Genomic DNA, 21,030 nt, shown 5'->3' on the forward strand with positions numbered 1-21,030 from the left:
CTAAGCCAGCAGAGCGAAGCATTGCAAGCCAGATGGCCTTCTACTGAGGAGTGTAGGGGGAGGACATGAACACATGACTAAATACGGATACTTGAAGATAAACATTCTTCTTGAGAAGTTTGACTCTGAAGGAGAAGAGGAAAAAAATACTGGAAAAAAACTGGAAGAGACGATGCACATGGCATGTGTTTAATAAATGCCCTTTTATAATGTTTGCTTTTTACATGTTTATGGACATATATTTTCATTATCATTCTGTTTGAAATATTTTCTAATTTCCCTTATTATCTCTTCTTTGAACCATGGGTTATTTAGAAGTGTGTTGTTTAATTTTCATATATTTGTGCGTTTTTCAAAGCATATCTTATTTTTGATTTCTAATTTAATTCCTCTATAAAACTTCTGGAAGAAGGAGAAAAATCTTTATGATCTTGGGTGAGGCAAAGATGTCTTATATTTGACACCTAATACATGATCCTTAAAGGAAAAAATGGATAAATTGGACTTCATCAAAATTGAAAATGTTTTCCCTTCAAAAAACATTATTAAGAAAATGAAAATCCAAGCCACAGACTGGCAGAAAATGTTTTCAAATCATATATCTGACAAAGGACTTGATTTTAGAATATATAAAAATTCGTATAACACAATAATAGGAAGACAACCAACCCAATCAAAAAATGGACAAAGGACTTGCATGGATAGTTCACCAAAGAAGATATACAAATGGCTGATAAGTACATGAAAAGATGCTTAATATTCAACATCATTAAGGAAGTACAAATCAACCACAATGAAATACTACTTTATACCCACTAGAATTGCTATAATAGTGAAAGATGGACAAGAACAAATGTTGGCAAGGATGTAGAGAAATGGGAAATCTCCTACATTGCTAGTGGAAATGTAAAATGGTACAAGCACTTTGGAACACAGTTTGGCAATTTCTTCAAGGGTTAAATATAAAATTACCATAGGATTCATCAATTCTACTCCTAGGTAGAGACATAAAACATATGTGCACACAAAGACTTACATGCAAATATTCATAGTAGCATTATCAAAATAACCAAGAATTGGAACTAATTCAAAATGTCCATCAACTGATGAATGGATAAATAAACTGTGCAATATCCATACAATGGAATGGTATTCCACAGTAACAAGGAGCAGACTACTGGTACAGGCTACAACATGGATGAATCTGAAAAACATTATGCTAAGTAAAAGAAGCCAGTCATAGAAGGCCACATATTGTATGATCCCATTTGCGTGAATCGTTCAGAAAAGGCAAATCTGTAGAGACAGAAAGTAAGTGAATGGTCACCTAGGACTGAGGGTGGGAATAGAGAATGACTGCAAATGGGTATGGGATTTCTTTTTGGGGTGATGGAAATGTCCCAAAATTAAATTGTGGTGATGGTTGCAAAATCTTCTTAAGTTTATTGAGACTTGGTTTATGGCCCAAGCATATTGTATTTCTTGATGAATATACCTCCGGAATTTTAAGCTCTACCATCCTCTCTCTGGCCACATATTTCTATCCCTCAAACTCTCATGCCTCCCAAGCCTACTCTTGGATCTTATGGATGACCTGAAGCTCCACCATTAAGGCCGCAGTTCTTCCCTATCCTGCCTAGACATCGTCACCATTTTTTTAAGGGCCATCAATGCACTGACCGCCTTGCCCTTCCACTCTGTCCCCTTGATCATCCTCCACTGGGAGTGGGTCCACCATTGGCCTCTGCTGGTTCACCAGTAACTGAGCAGCCCTGGGGGAGTCACTCTGGCACATTTGTCAGGGGGCCACGTTCCCCTCACTGTCTCCAAACTCTGGAGGTCCCAAGTTGCCCAGCAGTCCTGGGCCTCTCTCTTCCCTGTCCCCAGCTGGCCTTTATGACCCTCATCATCCGCCTTAAACCACCTTCCTCTTCCCCACCCCCTCCGCTGAGGACTCACCCTCCTTGACACTATCAGGTGGAGCTCCTTTGTTCCTCAGCTTCCTGTCAGACTTACCTCTCCGCCTCCACCCTCGCTTCCTGCCCAGTGGCCTCTAGGAGGAAGTCTAAGCTCCAAGTCCCCCTCCCACCTCTTTCCTCCAGGCCGAGATCCTGTTCTCTTTCTCCTCCTGCATTGTGTCAGCCTTTCTGTCTTCTCTGCCAACTCCCGTGTTGCAGCCCAGAAGCGATATCCAGGGCCTCTGCGACCCAGAAACAAAACAAAGCCCCCCCCGGATCTTCCCACTGGAGCACAAGCAGGCTCGTTCTTGTTCTCTTGCTCCCTGCCCACCCCCGGTCCTTCCCCCCTTTTCCCTCTTGGTGTCCTCTGTTCACGCTTTTTCATTCCCTCCCTCTGCCCACCGGGTTCACGACGTCAGGACTGGCATTAACTCCTCTCTGAAACCTTCCTTGACCCTTAGTCCCCCTTGATCCACCTCGTGCCCCGCCTGGACTCAGCTCCGTGACGCTTCATCACTCAGGCTGGCACCCTGGTTTCACCCACTGAGTCATAAGTTTCACGAGGGGCATTTCTTTAAGTGCCCAGTTTATTCTGTGTCCTCCCTAGGTCTGGCTGCTCTGTAACTGCTTTCAGGTGGAAAGGGGGAATTGCCTGTGTTGCTGGGTCCCTTGAAAGAAAGCACGTGCGAGGAGTGTAGGCCCTTGGGCGGTCCTGTTGGTGAAGAGGGGCTTGGCTGGTGCTCTGGGTACAGGGCCAAGGCCAATGAGAAGACCCAGCACAAACCATTGCTCACCAGGTGGTGTCAGTTTAGTGCCTTAAGAGAAACAACCTTCAGGAGATGCAAAGTAGAAAGAGAACATTATCTGTCACAGGGGTTATGAACAGGGCTAGGGGGCTCAGATGGAGCTTGAAACACACCTGAAGGATGGATGGTGCTTCATTGGAATCGGAGGCTTTGTCAGGGAGGGAATTTCAGGTCAAAGAATAGTAGATGCAAAAATGAAGAAATGGAGAAGCATAGGATGTTTTTGAGGTCAAGGGGTTTTGCCTTGGCCAGGTCATAGAAGTGTCATACCCAGGAGTTTTGCTCGGCACTTAAGAGACACTATCTTCATAATCATCAAAGGAGGCCCCTGTGGTAGGATGTCCTGATTGTGTCTCCAGTTTGCAGATGAGCAGGTAGAGGCTCAGAGACCTCAGCATCGTGTGTGAGGTACAGACATGGTGGTGGAAAGGCTCCCCAGCCCCGGGTCTGTCTGACTTGAAGGCCCACACGAAGAGGCAGGCAGCATGTACGGGGCCTCGAAGGCCAGCTGGGAGATTGTGCTAATTATCCAGGCAGAAGCTCTTTACTTATTTAGTCAGTCTGATGGATTTTCTGCGCCGTCATGCTTGAAAAGTACGTGTACACACAATATTTATGAACGTGTCAAGGGGTTTGGAACCCCAGAAGCCCATCTAATTTATATGTCCGATCAAAAACGAGTACACAAATGTTCACAGCAGTAGTATCCAGAATTATCCAAAATCGACCAAAAGGTCGAAAAACCCAAATGCCCATCAGCTAATGAATGCATAAACAAAATCTGGTCTTCTCACATAATGGAAAATTATTTGGCAATAAAAATAAATGAAAATAAATAAATAAATAAATAAATAAATAAATAAATAAATAAATAAATAAATGAATGAATGAAGTACTCATCCATGTTACAACATGGATGAGCCTTGAAAACATGTTCAGTGAAAGAAGCTAGTCACAAACCACACATACAGTACGATTCCATGTATATGAAATGTCCAGAACAGGGACTTTCCTGGCGGTTCAGTGGTTAGGACTCCAAGCTTCCACTGCAGGGGGCACGGGTTCCATCCCTGGTCGCGGAACTAAGATCCCGCATGCCGCACAACACAACCGGAAAAAGAAAAAAGAAAAAAAAGAAATGTCCAGAACAGGCAGATCTCTAGATATGGAAAGATTAGCGGTTGCCTAGAACAAGGAGAAGGGGGTATTGGGGGGAGATGGGGAGTAAATACTAAAGAGTGCAGGGTTTCTCTTCGGAGTGATACTTGGGTAGCTCTGCAGTAAACTAATAACCACTGAATTGTACATTGAAATGAGGGAATTGTATGATATGTGAATTATAACTCAATAAAGCTTTACACACACACCTGCAAGAAGGCCCATCCACAGGCTTTGTGGACCTGGGTTGCACAGGTCTGAAGGTCAGAGGACATAGGTGTATCATACATAGGACAGAGCATGTGTGTTTTCTGTTATTTTCCAGCGAGCAGTGGTCCCTGTTGCCAAGGACAGTCCCGGGCCAGCTCCTGAGGTTCTGAATGTTCAGCAGATGCAGAACAGACAGATCCCACCCCCAACAGGGCATGGAGTTCTGACTTTGGGAGCATGAGCACTTTGGCAGATCTGGGGGTGCGTTGGGGATGGACTACCTGAAGCCTGGGCCGTTTCCAAGACTCTGCCTCCAGGCACTAACCCGCTCCATCCACCTCCAGCAGGAAGGCCCTGTCAGGCCCCTGTCCCAGCCTCTTGACTTATGCTAGTCACTTGCTGTAGAGAAACTACCTTGATGGAGTGAATGAAGTCACTGATAAGGGTGATTCAGGAGATTTAAAAAATCACTTCTGATTACTCGGCCTTACTTAAGTCAGATGTGGCTTTCTGGTTAAATGCCCGAATGTCAACTGGGATTTCAGTGGGAAGCGGTCAGGCATGTTTTGCTCTATCCCAGAGACACAGGCCAGCGCTTTGTCCGCACAGAACTCTCGTCTGATGCAAACTCCCCGCAGGAGGCACTGTTCTTCAGTGCTCCAGCTGGGTCAGATGGGCCAGACCTAAAATGTCGTGCTCTGCCGCTGCAGTGACGTGTGTGCTGTTTATCTCTCCTTCAGATGCGTGTGGATAATCTCACATGAATATCCTGTGTAGCCTTCATGCATTTTTTTACCACTCGCAGTACGTCTGGGTGCCTAGCAAAGCCTGGCAGTGAGAGGGGTGGGATAACTTCCCGCTTTTCCTCTACCAGAATTAAGCTTTGAATGTTAAGAATCAACATAGAATACGGACAAAAAGCAACTTTATTCTTTAAAGGCAAACATTCCCTCTTTGAAGATGTAAAAAAAATCATGAAATAAAAGAATTTATAATAAAGGGCTGACAGAAATCCCTTCTATCTTGAGACTCTTTTTTTGCATCTTGCCTTTGAAATTTCCAGCTCTCTAATCAATTGGTCTTTCTGGTGACCAGTCCTATCTGGAGGCCTGGTCACCAGAAAGATGATGTGATTAGAGGGTTGGAACTTTCCACCCCACCCCCAACCTCTAAAGCCAAGGTGGGGGACTGGAGATGGAATTCTTTTTTTTTTTTAAATAAATTTATTTATTTTATTTATTTATTTTTGGCTGTGTTGGGTCCCCATTGCTGCACGCGGGCGTTCTCTAGTTGCGGGGAGCAGGGGCCACTCCTCGCTGCGGTGCGCGGGCCTCTCATTGTGGTGGCTTCTCTTAGTGCGGAGCACGGGCTCTAGGCGCGCGGGCTTCAGTAGTTGCAGCACGTGGGCTCAGTAGTTGTGGCTCGCGGGCTCTAGAGCACAGGCCCAGCAGTTGTGGCGCACGGGCTCAGTTGCTCCGCGGCACGTGGGATCTTCCCGGACCAGGGCTCGAACCCGCGTCCCCCGCCTTGGCAGGCGGATTCCCAACCACTGCACCACCAGGGAAGCCCTGGAGATGAAATTCTATAAAAACTCTAGAACAACAGGATTCGGGGAGCTTCTGGGTTGGTGAAAACATTCAAGTGCTGGGTGGTACACCTGGGTGGGAGGTGCACCTGGAGAGGGCTGGGAGCTCAGCCACCCTCCTACCTTGCCCTGTGAATCTTTTCCATCTGGCCATTCCTGAGTTGTAGCCTTTATAATAAGCCCATAAATATCAGTAAAATGTTTTTCTGTATTCTGTGAGCCATTCTAGCAAACTATTGAACCTGAGGAGGGGTGCGTGGGAACCCGCAGCTTACAGCTGGTTGTTCAGAAGCAGGATTCCAGAGTTTGGAGCCTACACGACTGGAGGGATGGAGCTGTCAGCCTCTGAGAGGGGCGACTGAGGAGCACAGGAGGGGACCGGAGGCCCTGTGTTGGGCATGTTCAGTCGCAAGTACATCCTGTTCATCCGAGAGGAGCTGTCTGCTCTTGGCCACCAAAGCCTGCAACACAGCAAAAAAGGAAAGCTGCACTCAGTACAATGGAATATTGTCATCTCTGTTTCCAGACCTGATGGCCATCCTCTAGAAGACCTGTCAGTCTTGAGTCTATACGGATAATTCTGTACAAATGGGGAGGTGGGGTACAAAGTAAGTTAAAGGTGTGCTTTCGGTGCCTGTCCCAGGTTTGGGGCTGTTAGGAAAGGACCCAACCTGTAGAACTGACTCCGAGTGGAGGGCGATGGGGAGGAACTCTGCTCCCACACTCCTCGGAAACTGTCCCCACCGAGGCCACCGACACCCACATAGTGACACCCCAGACATTTCTCACTTAACCTCTTGGCAAGTAACGTCTGACATAGGTAACCACTCCCTCCCTTGAAGCTCTCCTGACGTCTGTGACCAAACTTCTGATTTCCCTCCCCGTCTTCGTTCCTCCTCAGGCTTCTCTTTCTGTGTCTGTGTTTCAGTTCTCAGGACTTGATCCTGGGCCCTCTTCTTACATTTTCATGGGAGGTCATCCTCACAGATGTGCTGGTGACACCCAAATTTTCAGCTCCAGCTCACCACTTTTGAGGACCGGGAACACCACATCCAAGCACCAAGGTGGACCAGCTACCGGAGGCCTCAGAGGCACCTCCCACCCGATACATATAAGACAGACCCTTCCTCCTCATTCCCCTGAAACCTGCTCTTCTGCAGAAGTGGTCCAAGGACAAGGAAGGAAGCTGGACTTCAGTGCAGCAGTGGGGGGGTGGGGGGATGGAGAGGGGGCCCAGCTGTGGGAAATAATACCGGCAGCCTCATCATGGAGCACTCCCTGCACACCAGCCGCTGTGCTGAGTGCTCACCTGTGTCCTCTCACTGTCACTTAACAACAACCCTGAGAGAGGCCCAGACACGACAGAGGCAGCCCTAACGGGGTTTGGTGACTGATTAGTGAAAGAGGAACTGACTAGTAGAGGACGATCCTACTCTTGTTAAATCGGGTTCAATGACATCATTTACTTTACTAAAAAGCAGCATGCTACTGTACCTTGAGGCCATGGAGATGCGTATCAGTTAGCTTTTGCTGCTTAACAAACCACCCCAAACTTAGTGGTTCCAAACCAAAACCATTTATTTAGGTCCTGATTTGGAGTGTTGGCAGACTGGGTGGTGGTTCTTCTGCTGGTCTCAGCTGGGCAGGGCCTTCTAGTCAGCGAGGAGGCCCTCCTCCTGGGGGGCTGGCTGTCTGCCTGCTGAGGCCACATAGCGGCCAAGGAGAGATTAAAAAAGAGAGATTGGTCCACATCTCTCTCATCATCCACCAAGCCAGCCCTGGCTTGTTCATATGGTGACTGGCAGGGTTCAAAGAAAGAAGACAGATGTGCAAGGTTTCTGCCTGTGCTTTCCCAATCCTTCATTCCTCTCTCTTGGAAGGGCAACCAAACCATCACAGGCTTCATCGTATGTCCATTCTGTTAAGGACTGAGAGTAGAGGGGAAGTTTGTCCTGAAGACTTTCATAGCTTTGGAGAATTAACCAAAACCAAAGACAATGTAACCCTGGGTTTTGGGAAAGTTGGAGGGAAGGTGCCAGGCAGGATGCCTACATATTGGAGTCACTTGGGCAAGTTAAAAGACAGAGTCCAGGGACTTCCCTGGCAGTCCAGTGATTAAGGCTCCACGCTTTCACTGCAGGGGGCACGAAATTGATCCCTGGTCAGGGAACTAAGATCCCGCACGCCGCGGCGCAGCCAATAAAAGAGAGTCCACGTGGGAGCTGAAGGCTTAAAATAAGCCACAGGTGATAATTTGGGGGAGAAAAGAATAACTAGAACAGATCGTGCAAACTAAGGAGAATCAGGAGAATAACTGTATCACCTTTGATGCGCAGCTAGGAGTGACAATTGGGGGATACATCCGTCGGTCACAGAGTAGTCTGGGAAGTGGGGCCACCACGAGTGTTCGCTAGTGGGAGTTGGACCTTCCAGAAACATGGGGGCAGCTGGAGAAGTGAAAGTTGGAAGAAGGACCAGACAATCAAAGGCAGAAACGCTCATCACCCTCCCGATTTGGTCCAGTCGCCTTCTCTGGGGACTCCCAGAAGCAAGTGGTACCCTGGGAAGCTCACGGGAGGTCTTTGGGGCTGTTGTCTGTGCAGTTACTGCACTGCTGCTTGGCAGGGCAGTGTCTAGGAGGACGAGCTGGACCTGGAGTAGTGGGTGGACCAAGGCTGAGCTGAGCCCACAGGTGCCTGGTTCTGTCAGTTCCTCGTTTAACTGTGAAAACCCCCAGCAGTGCCCCTGCTCCCCTTCCACCTTCCAGTGTCCAGCAAGTTGCTCCTTGCTCGGGGAGCGTTCTGCTCCCAGGGCCCCTGCTTGCTGCACCCTGTCTCCTCGCCCGGGTGAGTTGCATCCCCCAACCCTGGAGGGAGCCAGGGGAGCCTATTTCCACCCTGGGCTCCCAGGTCCCCATAACCAGCACAGGGGGCTCAGGACCCGGTCCCCAGCTTCCAGGTGGACATGCCCGGTGCAGCATGAGGGATGTGAGGGGTAGCATCTTAGAAGGGACTGACTCTCAGCATGGCCGTGGCTGGGATGCAGTGTGGAGCCCGTGGAGCCCAGGCCAGCCCTTGTGTGCTACTCACCGAGCCCTCTCGCACTCCCCCTTGGAGCCCATCGTTCCCCCTCGACCGCAAAAGTCAAGTTCTGCTGTTCTCTAATATTGCGGAAACAGGGTGCTGCCAGATCTTCAACTGATAAAACCTGGTGAGGCTGTCATTGCGTGCACCTTCAGGATGGATCGAGATAGCATATCCCGTGGTAAAAACAAGAATAAAATAATTCTGAGAATTGTGAAACTGCCACCCTTTTTCTAAATGACTTATCCCAACAGACAGGTGGCTTTCCATCACTGGCCTCCTTTCGTGGGCCTGTGGAGGCCAAGGTCTTTTCACTGTGCTGGTGTGAGGGGTGCTGCCACACCGTGCTGACCACGGGCCAGGCACTGCTTCCTCCCGCCCTCACTGTCCCCGAGTACCAGAGTGAGTGCGGAGCTGCCCAAGGTCACACAGCCAGTAAGTGGCAGGAGTAAGGTTTGAACCCAGGTAGGAAGCTGACATTGAGGGGACACCTGGGGTTAACCAGGTGAGAACTGAGTAGTTCTGCAGCTGGGTCAGGGCTGCAGGTGGCAGCCAGGACTGGGCCTCCTCCAGGGTGTCCCCCAATACATTTGGGCCACCGTGGGAGCAATTTTTTTTTTAAGTATTTATTTATTTATTTATGGCTGTGTTAGGTCTTCGTTTCTGTGCGAGGGCTTTCTCTAGTTGTGGTAAGTGGGGGCCAGTCTTCGTCGCGGTGCGCGGGCCTCTCACTATCGCGGCCTCTCTTGTTGCGGAGCACAGGCTCCAGACGCGCAGGCTCAGTAGTTGTGGCTCACGGGCCTAGTTGCTCCGCGACATGTGGGATCTTCCCAGACCAGGGCTCGAACCCATGTCCCCTGCATTGGCAGGCAGACTCTCAACCACTGTGCCACCAGGGAAGCCCGGGAGCAATTTTTATACTTCTTCCTCCCTCCCTTCCTTCTTCCTTCTTCCTTCCTTCCCCCCATCCTCTCCCACGTATTCTCTCTCTCCCCACTTGCTCTGTCATGTGTGTGAGATCTCCCCTCCTTTGCTCTCTTTCTGTGTAACAGAAGGTTCCATCTATTCATCCAACTGCTAAGTCCCACCTGTGAGCAAATCCTAGCTCCTGCCTAGAGGCTGTGCAGACACACCTGCACCTGGTCCCTATTCTTGAGGACTTTCTCCTCCCTCTCAGTTTTGTGTGGAAGCAGCTTCTCCTACTCACGGAAGTCGTCTTTGCAGCTTGTAGGATCCCCTCTGCTCCTTGAAGCAAGTCCCCACCCTCACTCTGATGCTGGTGTGAAAACTGCCAAAACACAGCAGGAACATAGACACCCACCTGGGCGGCCCCCGTCTCTCCCTCCGCGACCTCCACATCCTTCTAGAGGACCTGTGTGTCCCAGGCTGCAGGCCCCGTGCTTATCTCGTGCACAGAGGCAGCGAGGTCACTACCTGCCGGGAGGAGGGGAGAATAAAGAGGGAAAGCTCGTCTCCTTGAGGAGGCAGGGAGGCAGCTGCCTACAGAGGCGGCAGGCAGAGGCTGGTGTGTGCCGACAGGCACCTGACCCCCACCCCGCCCTGGACCCAGGACGAAATCCAGTAACTTGGTGCATCTGCCACAGTGTCATCCAGTGCTGATATGTGTGGTGCTGAAGCCAGTCAAAGGGACCAGACACATCTCTTCCTGAAGCAGTGTGGGTACCAGGGGCAGCTTTTGTGGCTTCTCCCACCCAGCCCCTGCCCGACTTGGCTGGACATCTCGGCAGGATGCTGGATCCCACCCTGGCCTGGCCTGGCTCTGGGCCTGGCCTGTGGCAGGAGAGCGCCTTTCTGGGGACACTGCCCGCCTCCCCGCCCTGGCCCCCTTGCACCAAGGCTCTCGCACTCCCCAGGGTGGTCAGTGCAGCTGGGTTGATGGTTTTCTCTCTCTCCAGGGTCAGGTGTGGATTAATGGCTTTAACCTTGGCCGCTATTGGCCAGCACGGGGCCCCCAGATGACCTTGTTCGTGCCGCAGCACATCCTGGTGACCTCGGCCCCAAACACCATCATCGTGCTGGAGCTAGAGCGTGCGCCCTGTGGGCATGGTGGCCCAGAACTGTGCACCGTGGAGTTCGTGGACAGGCCGGTGATCGGTGCAGTGAAGACCCACAGCCGTGTCCCTGCAGACCAACACCAAGACTCATGGCTGGACCGTGTGTGATGACAAGGACTGTGACCCTTTGGAATTCTAGCCTTGCTCATACCTCACATGCTCCTCGGAAGGTCAGCATTCACTGGAGAGTTTGATTGGAAAATAGATTAGGTGTGTTCTCACCTGAGGTTTCTGACGGTGCCTGACGCACCCCCGTCTGGCTGCGTGGACATAGGGTGAGGGTGGTAGCCCAGCAACACACAGAGGCATCTGCAGAGTTGGAATGGAAGCGTTCAAGGTGTTTCCGATTTTTATTTTGTACAAATCATGTAGTCTTTTTATTAAATAAAATTTGTATTCAGATGATCTTACTGTTTTTAATGTTTAGCAGGTGTTAAATTATAGGTTCTGATTTAAATCATAACTAGACTTGAGTGGGCTGAATAAGCCACTTCACTAACTTGAGGTTGGTTCAAAGGAGTAGAAAATAGTCTTGTTTTGATCTAGTGGACTATTGCTTTTCTGATCTTTATTTGACTTCCTTTTGAATCTCTGTGATATCTACTAGGTGAGCCTTTAAACACAACTCCAAATAATTATGCAAAGGATTGACAGTTGGAGAGCGTAGATAGGATGGTGCATCTGTACAGTAGGAGACCCCAGAGCCACTAAAATGGTGATGCAGACCATGGTAAGTGGTGTTAAAAAAGCAGGTTGCCTTAAGTTGGATCCCATTTTGTGTGTTTAGACATAAGAGCTGCACGTATGCACACATTCAGCCCAGGCCTGTTCAACGTCGGTAGACACGTGAACACACGTGGACATGCAGAGACCAGGCGTTGTGTGAGATGCATGTCCTGCCCGGGGCATCCTGCTCTCAGACGTTGGGCACTGTCCTCCACCACACCCAGTTCTGAGCATACTGTATATTTAATCCACTCATCCCCCACAAGGACTCAGAGGAACATATTGTCCTCTTACCCGATTTACCAAGTCACACGTCTACAAGTGGTAGAGGTACGGTTTGAACCCCGGTTGTCTGGCTCTGGTATCTAGACACACATTGCATTCGTCATATATCGACACATGCTCATGTTCCCACAGGAGGGGACCACAGCAACATAAACAGAATTGTCAGTATGAGCATATCTGGGTGGTGGGTGTTTGAGAGATTGTTTACCTTTTCTTTTTTGCTTACCTGTATTTTAAATCCTGTACAGAGAAGATGTACATTTTTTTAAGGGAGGAAGAAAGGAAAAATTTCTGATGCTAATCTACAGCATCTTTTCACGGGAGTGTGTTTTTCTCTGTCTCCTAGACATCAGTGATGACTGTCTGGGATTCAACAGGGAGTTTGGAAACTCTGGTTGAGCCACTGCAGGAGGCAAGTATGAGTTGAGACAGACCAGAACTTAACTCAGGACTGTCTTCCATAGCATCTTCTGCTGGATGTCCTGCATCCTTTGGATGTTGGGCCGACCACAGGGTGAAGGGGCTGCTACCTGCACACGCAGCCTCACTGCATCACTCTTTCTTCCACTACTAAGTTACTGAAAACTTAGAAAACGATACTCAAGAACTGTGCCCAGTGACACGTTTTGGGAAGATGTGAGACCATTCCTTTTAAAGCCTTACGTACATTGGTACATTGCACGTCCCCTTCCCAGAGATTCCCTGTTGTGGAGTCTCCAGAGGCTCAGGCAGTGGAGTGAAACCACCGCGTCAGAGCGTACATTTCCCTTCCATCCTCTCATCCGATATTCAGAACTGCACTCTACAATAGTCAGCAGTAAACCCACTTCACAGATGAAAATATTTAAATGTCAGCGAGAGCTGGAGTTGGATTCCAATCTGGTGTATCTCTGTCCAAAGCCAGAGTGTTTTGTCTGGTTCATGTGAGGGAATCTTTTGGGGTTTTCACCCTTGTCCAGGATGTCATGTTCTGGAAAACAGAATCTTAATACACAAATGGTACCACCCTGGACTCTACCCAAACCTATCCAACCCTCTGTACTGCCTCTCAGGGGCATACATTTCATCTTCTATAATGTCGTTCTTAAAGTACAATGCCCCTTCCATCATTCCTGATTTCTTAGCTCTGTGGAAGGGTGCTACATCTGAAAATAATAAGGGCAGCACCGTTATTGCCTGCTATGTAAACCTTTTATATTAAATTTATCTTAAGCTGGTTTTAATATGTCAAAGCTTTCTGAGCAGGCCTGAGCTAACCCAACCATAACACTGATGTTCCTGGAACATTACCATATTTTCAGCCATCCTTGTGAACATCATGGCCTTGGCTTAGACGTTCCCCAGATTTGCACAACCTGCAGAACCTCTTGTTTTGAACAGAGTTATTGAAGTGTGATTTACATACCATAAAATTCACTCAGTTTGATGAGTTTTACTAAACTTATATGGGTGTAAACCACCATCACAATACAGTTTTAGAACACTTCTTTCACCCCAGAAGGTTCTCTAGTGCAGAAAATCTTCATTTCCACCCTACTCCAGGGAACCACGAATCTGTTTTCCATCACTGTAATTTTGCCTTTTGTCAGAATTTCATGGAACTGGGATCACAATACGAAGTCTTCCGCGTCTGACTTCTTTCACTCAGCATAATGTGTTTGAGGTTCGCCCATGTTGTAGCGTAATCAGAAATTTCTTCCTTTTTTCTGCTGAGGAGCATTCCACGTGTGGACATCCATTTGTCAGTTATGGGCATTTGGATTGTTTCCAGTTCGGGGCTCTTATGAATAATGCTGATCTGAACATCCATGCACAATTCTTCATGTGGCCAACTGTTTTCCTTTCCCTTGGGTAGGCACCTAGGAGTAGAATTGTTTAGTCACATGAGAAATGTATGTCCAACTTTTTAAGAAACTGCTAAACAATTTCAGAAGATCTTGTCTGAGGCAAGGAAGGGATGAAGAAGGGACAGAGTCGCCCTGGGTGGGACCCTGTGGCCCTGGAGTTTGTGCCCTCTGTCTCTTTACCCTGCTCTGTGTCAGGCTGCTCAGTGTCTCTGTCTTTTTGTCTGTCAGTCAGTCCATTGTTATTTCTCAGCAAATCCAGTTTATTCAGAATGAAATTGTTTCGTGTTCATCCGAGTTTGGGTTTTTTTCATTGTTTCCCCAACAAGCGATAGGTCTTCTGTCAGATGACACACGTAGGAAATGATCTTGTGTGGTCTTTGTTTCTTGCCTCATGAGCATAAAAAAAAAAAAAAAAAAAGGCATTTCCTGAAATCACTTTTTCAGTCAGTGCTCTGAGGGCTTCTGTCTGGTCTGTGGCAGAAGAGACGGCTCGGGTGGCCTAGTAGCTCGTGGGCTGTGAGGGAAGTCCAGTCGGTGTCCAGATACTCGGGCTGAGGCGGTTCTGGGTTAAGCCCAGCCTCTGCTCTTGGTCTGACTGAGCACGTTCCCGGGTTGTCCCCTGCCCTTCAGCCTTTGGGTCCTGAGGTTTGCCAGCTAGACACCCGGCAGCCCTCTGTTGTCTATAAAAGCCCAGGGATGATTCTCAACTGATTCCTCAGCAGACAGCTGCTCTGTACCCCCAGGGGTTTTCCACATGTGAGGAACCCCCCAGGAGCCCAGGCCTCTGAGCCCTCAGGCCGGCAGCACTGTCCCACCCCCCCACCCCGGTGAAACAGGACAGGCTGGGGGCAGAAACGCTGGTGCGTGCTCCCACGCCATCACTCACCATCGACATGGTCTCAAGGAAGTGATTCGCTTATTAAGCCCCCATTTCCTCACCTCCTAAGTGGGGTCGCCACTTGTGGAGTTTTTACATCAAAGGCAATAATCATAAAAGCGCCTCATAGGGCACTTGCCATGGAGCAGGGACTTCCTGAAGGCTAATTGCATTCTTTCCCATCACATTCCTCCACAGAAGCAGGTAACCGATCATCTGGAAACCTGAGGGACGGGCAGGGAAGAAAAGCCACCAGGAGACACCATCCTTTCCCTGGAGCTCCTCGTGTTCAGTTCAACAACTTGGCTCTTCTGACCAGGCGCCGTGCTTGGCTGAAGGATGCAAAGCCAAGGAGACAGTCTAGTATCAAACATGGACCCAGACCAGAAAAGAGGGGGGAGGCTCCACAGAAAGGGTGAAGGTGCTTCATCCATCAGGACCCTCCAGCACTAGCCTGGCCTTGCTGGGAGCAGCCTGTGCCTACAGAAAACACTTGAAATCCAGCGTGGACTTCAGAAACCTCAGTGTAGACCTCAGGGTCCTCCACTTCCTTAAGGCCTCTGTTCACCTGTTCTCAAAACTTAAGCAACTTTCTGGTGCCAACACCTTGAATTCCTAATCCGAAGGGCATTTCCCATCAGTGCGTGCCACGCTGGTTGTGGTCTGTTGCTACACATCAAACTGCTTCAATACATTTGCATGAATGGCATAAAAAACTATTTTGTGATGTACATGATTCCATAGATCAGGAATTGGGACAGGCACAGCAGGATGGCTCGTCTCTTCCATGACACCTGAGACCTCTGCTGGGTCCTGGAATCGTCTGGAGGTTCCTTCGCTCCAGACGGCATCTGGGCTGGGATGTCTGAAGGCTGAGCTCAGCTAGGATTGTCAACCAAAGCTTCCACACGTGGCCTTCTCTATGCCTTCTGTAGCCGGGTTCCAAGAGGGCGTGTTCCAGGAGGGAATTCTAGAGCGTCCTTTTTGTGTATTTACGTCCATCCCACTAAAGTCTGAGAAGCCGGTGAGCATGAATTGAATCCCTTCACCCTTGGTCCGAGGTCCCGTTGGCAGAGCACTGTGCTTGCTCCAGAGTGGGTATGTTTAGCCTGTGTTAATGAGTTGGATTCTTTTGTCTCTTTTGCAGATTACTGGCCTTTAGGGGTCCCACCAGGTATTAACAAAAGGGGAATTGTGACTCTGAACATAGACTAGAAATCCACTGTGTGACCCCTCCACCGGCAAGAGTATATGGCAGGGTGAGGTGATGGGAGTGTATACTGCACTTAAAGTCTGGTTTCCTTCTCTGTTATCTTTGGATGTAGATTTCTGAGCAAGACGTGCACTCTGTCCAATTTACTTCACCTTGGCTTTAATTTTTACTAAGCAATGGGATTTTTAGCTAGGTAATTGGGCCGTTCTGGATCACCTGTCCTCTTTTCCATGGCCTTTGAAGTCATGAAGTGTCCCAAGAAGTGTCATTGAGGACTCCCCGGGGGTTCAGGTCCTGTCCCTTTTAGGGTGGGTGTGCTCTTCACCTTTAACTATGAGTGGAGTGTTTTCATTTATACAATAAATGTTCATTCAGTACTTACTCTGAACCCCATGCTACTGAGTAGGACGTAATTTCTTGCCCCTCAAGGAGCACACAGATGTGTGAATGGACGATGCAGTGTCTGTGGGGAAGACAATTCCAAGGACAAGACCAGCGTGCCGTGAACATTCCGGATCTAGTCCTGGACCTGTTGCAGAGCTGGGATTGGTCAGGGTAAGCCTCCTGGAGTGGAGCCATGTGGAGAATAAGAGAAGGAGAAAGGAATAGAAATGAAGAAAACAGAAGGTACTTCAGGGAGGAAGCAGCAACTACAAAGATCCAACGTCTAGACAGACAATAGAGAATTCCAGAAATACTCAGACCCCAACCAATCTTACTTAACAAGCACCCTTACTTCTCACTAGCTCCAATTCTAATTCTTGATAAACAACTCTCGTAACTGACTGTAACCTTGTGGGTTTTGCCTTTATCAGCCTCCCCTATTTTGTAGTCCAGCGGAACAAATTCAGGTGCTTCTTGAGTCTGTGTCTCCCAGGCTACAGTCCTAACAAACCCCAGATAAACACCTTTTTATTTCAATCAGGTCTCAGTTTCTAAAACTTTTGGTTAAAACTCTTGTTTCATAGTCCAATGAATTCTTCTGTTATAGGAGTCTGCAATACAAGAACTTATTTTCCTCCTCAACTGTTGAAACTTAGATAATTTGTTTTCTTTCTTTCTTCTTTCTTTTCTTGATTGCTGTTATTATGGAAAATGGTAGGGGAGAATTTTTCTTTTCGACTCACACTTGAAGAAAACATGTCCCACACAATCCCTCCATCTCCATCATGTCTCGTAAAATCTATCTTCACACTAAATGTGCTAAGAATCTCATCTGTCTCTTTAAGACAAATGCCCACCTCCAAAAAGAGCCTTTTGTTTTTCGTGCTAACTATAGACATTAAGGCAATTATCTCACCCAAAGGTTTTTGAGATAATGGGCGATTTCCTGTTTTGTTGACACTTGCTGTTAATATTGTACTCTCCCATCACCTTAACTGCAATATGTGGTCATCACGGAGCTTCTGCAGAGTAGTCTTATGCTCATGAAGCAATAGCCAATGATAATAACGATCACAAAAGAAGAGGAACTTCCATCGTTTAATTAGGCAAAGGACACATAAGTAAATATCCTGAGTACTGTGTCAGAAATTCAGACTTGCGGATTAGGACCAGGTTGGCAAACATTCTGTGAGCCTTGGGGGCAGACGAGGAAATGGGAGAGCTAGGTTGCCCTGATAATTATTAGAGGAGGGACTGTTAATCCTTGCTCAGGTTACATCTCCTTCTGTGGGACTTAGCTCATAATATTGTTGTTATTTGTTTACCGCTGACCCGAGAGCCTTCACGACAAGTACCATGTGATTTTCATTCTTGTATCCTTGGTACCCAGTACAGCACATCTAGCCCTCAATCAATGCTTTCTGGATGAAAAAATACTTCTGTGTCTACATTCACAGACTGGGAGTGGGTCCATGTGTTTTCAGTGTTGCTTTAGCCGTGTCTAACACAGATGCTAGCTGAGGTGTCCTTCTCTTTAAAAAATTTAGATGAGATTTGTCTTTAAAACCTTCCCAAGATTTCTGTGAACCCCGGGAGAGCTTCCTTTCTCATGGTTTCCTCTGGCTAGACATTGTGCTTCCACTGAATTAGTTCAATTCATGAACGAGCTCATCATCCCACACAGTCTTTTGCAGTATCTTGACTCAAATGTGGAACTGAGTCCCTTGAGTTTCACCAAAACCTCACCCACATTGGGCCTTTCATCTGTAGAACTTTACAGAAGCTTTAAGGAGATGTGGGCGAGGGACAGTCTACACAGCAACAGCATAAGCTTGATAGTACTGAATATCAGACACTCCAGTTTTTACAAGACATTCTACCATGCTCCATATTGCTTGGCCATCCTTGTTTTATCTTCGCTTCTCTTCTCTTCTTTGTCCACTCCCACCTCTGAGTTTCTAATAACTTAAAAATTAAACATGTCCCATCTGTATTCCTGAAATGACACATTCTCACCTTTCTCCTTCAGGTCCAGTTTCTTAGGAAGGGCCCCTGAGAAGGCTTCCATGCGCTAAGAGAGAGGAGTCAAAAGGAAAGCCAAGTCAGATGCCAGGGAGCATCCCTGGGAAGGGTTCTGGCATGGCCACCTCCCATGGCCAAGCCCCTGGAGTGGGAAACCACAACAGAATCCCCACCAAAGTTTTGAGATCTGAGCAAACGGGGCTTTGCGGGGAGGAAGCAAGATCCCTGAGCTCCCCATCATGACTCAAGTGTGAAGGCAACATGGCATGGGTGTCTGCACGTGGACCAAGGCCCCTTCAAGGGTTCCTATGAGCAAGACATGGAGTGGAGAGCAGAAGGATGGTCTCTTATGCCAGCCAGAGCAGCATGAAGTAGCAAAGCCTCCAGAAAGCCCTGCTAAGTCTTCTGAGGCCACAGAGGAATACAGGAGAAAATGGAGCATTTCCAGTGTTGCAGGAGGAATGCCAAAGGATCAGTGGATCAACTCAGGAGGTCAGTCCATGGGTTGATGGTTGAGGCCCAGACAGGATGAGGTGCATTTCAGCAGGTGCTGACAGCAACAGATGACAAAGACCAGAGTCCCTTTCCCAAAATTGTGACACCGAATGTCACTGAAGGAAGGGGCGTGGGTTAAATGCTGAATTGACTGAGATTAAGTCTCTGCCTTTTGGAGGAACTGGGGTCTCAAAACAGAAGTTAAGTTCAGTTCTAGATGGAAGTTTACTGTTGACACCCACATACATCTCTCTTAACACCTTTGGGTAGGATCAGCCCTATCTGGTGTCGGTAAATGTTTTAGAATCGTTTGTTCTTTGTTAGTAGGTGTTATTGCTTCCTCAGAATGGATCAGCATATTTATGTAGAAGTATTTCCTCCACTATTTTATTATATTGAGTTCATCTCAAGTGAGCTCGTTTGGATTGTTGATCTTGTTCATTGTTGTAGAATTATATTTCTTCCTTGGACTAAGGAGTGTTGGATTGCAGGCTCATTTTGAATGGGAGATTTCCTATTAGTTTGTTTATAAAGATTTGTTTCTCTCTCTCTCTGCTCCTCCATCCCTACATAGGAATTTTGAGGTTGCCTCTGTATTGGAGGCTGTTGGTACCCTACCCAGAGGCCTTTGCCCACTGCTGCACCCCTCCTTTACCTGCTGTGAGTGTTGGTTGTTCTTTTCCCCAGAGAGCTACTCCTGGCTTAATTAGGAAGATGCCTCACTAACATGAGAATACAAAAGGCCATACCCTTTGCCTCAAAATGGGCTTAATTCTGTGAAACAATTCATGCTCCAGAGCCCCTGTGAAATCAAGCCAATGCAGGCAACTTGTAATGGTTAATTTTATGTGTCAACTTGGCTAAGCCACAGACATTTGGTTAAACATTATTCTGGGTGTGTCCGTGAGGGTTTCTGGATGAGATTAAATTTGAATAGAAATATAACTGATTTCTTTATATTGATCTTGTATCATGTAATCTGCTGAACTCATTTATTAGCTCTAAGAGTTTTCCTTATGGATTCCTTAGAATTTTCCACATAAAAGATCGTGTTGTCTGCAGAGAGATGTAGTTTTACTTGTTCTTTGCAATCTGAATCTGGATGCCTTTTTTTCCTTTTTCTTGCCTTTTTTTTTTTTTTCCTGACCAGAACCTCCACTATGATAGAAATGGCGAGAGCAGACATCCTTGTCTTGTTCCTGATCTTAAGGGGAAAGCATTCAGTCTTTCACCATCAAGTATGATGTGGTGAACATTCTTGAACAAGTCTTTTAAGGACTGAGATCTTCCTTTCTATTGAGTAAATACCTCGGAATAGAATTCCTGGATCACAGGGTACGTATATGTTCAACTTTACAAAGAATTGTCAAGCTATTTTCCCAAGTGGCTTTTGTATCCAACCATCTTTTAAATTTTTCTTGTTACATGTTATGTATCATCTCAGTGAGTTTTGGAAACCAGGAAGGCCCCCAAACCGTGGGCTTCTTGTTGCACCTTAACTGGAAGTCTTCTCAGTGATAGACTCAACACATCTGCAACCCTCAAGAAGTTCCCAAGGGGGGACTTCCCTGGTGGCGCAGTGGTTAAGAATCCGCCTGCCAATGCAGGGGACACGGGTTCGAGCCCTGGTCCGGGAAGATCCCACATGCCGCGGAGTAACTAAGCCCGTGTGCCACAACTACTGAGCCTGCGCTCTAGAGCCCGTGAGCCACAACTACTGAAGCCCGCACGCCTAGAGCCCGTGCTCCACAACGAGAGAAGCCACCGCAATGAGAAGCCCACGCACCGCAGCAAAGAGTAGCCCCTGCTCGCCTCAACTAGAGGTAGCCCGTGTGCAACAACGAAGACCCAATGCAGCCAAAAATAAATAAATAAACTAAAAAAAAAAAAAAAGTTTTCAAGGGACAGTTCTTTTATTTTCAACTTAAATCCATTCCCTCATAAGCTCACTCTTTGTCGACTGTACAAACCCTCTCAAACTCCTCCTTAGTCATTCCCCCAAGAGAAGCCCAGCTAGACCACAAAATCTGCTGCTTGAACCACCATTCACTTTATTTGCATGTGAAGTTTTTGTGGCCATGTCATTACAATTAGGAGGAATCCCTCTAACCAAGGCAACCATGGAGAGGTGGTTGTACAGTCCAGTCTTGGTGCAGATCTTTTTCATGCCTGGCAGGGCTCCAGTTATAGCCTTGGCTTATCTCCTGTGTGATCAAAAGAATGCAAACATTCTGCAGGCTCCCACGTGCTATCTTGTAACCATCTCATACCGCAAACTCTGCTTCCCATCCCAGGACTGACAGCAT

General features: G+C 47.8%; 1 protein-coding gene across 1 annotated transcript in view; it reads left to right on the forward strand.

Annotated features, from left to right (window-relative positions):
* Positions 1–11,280, forward strand: part of GLB1 (galactosidase beta 1) — an 85,487-nt gene extending 74,207 nt beyond the window's left edge. The window contains exon 16 of the mRNA XM_068558153.1: positions 10,717–11,280. Coding sequence (XP_068414254.1) covers positions 10,717–10,983 — 267 coding nt within the window. The 3' untranslated portion in view covers positions 10,984–11,280. The remainder of the gene's footprint in view (positions 1–10,716) is intronic.
* Positions 11,281–21,030: the final 9,750 nt, after the last annotated feature.

This window comes from Eschrichtius robustus, chromosome 12 (genome assembly GCF_028021215.1).
Source record: "Eschrichtius robustus isolate mEscRob2 chromosome 12, mEscRob2.pri, whole genome shotgun sequence".
Classification (NCBI taxonomy): Eukaryota; Metazoa; Chordata; class Mammalia; order Artiodactyla; family Eschrichtiidae; genus Eschrichtius; species Eschrichtius robustus.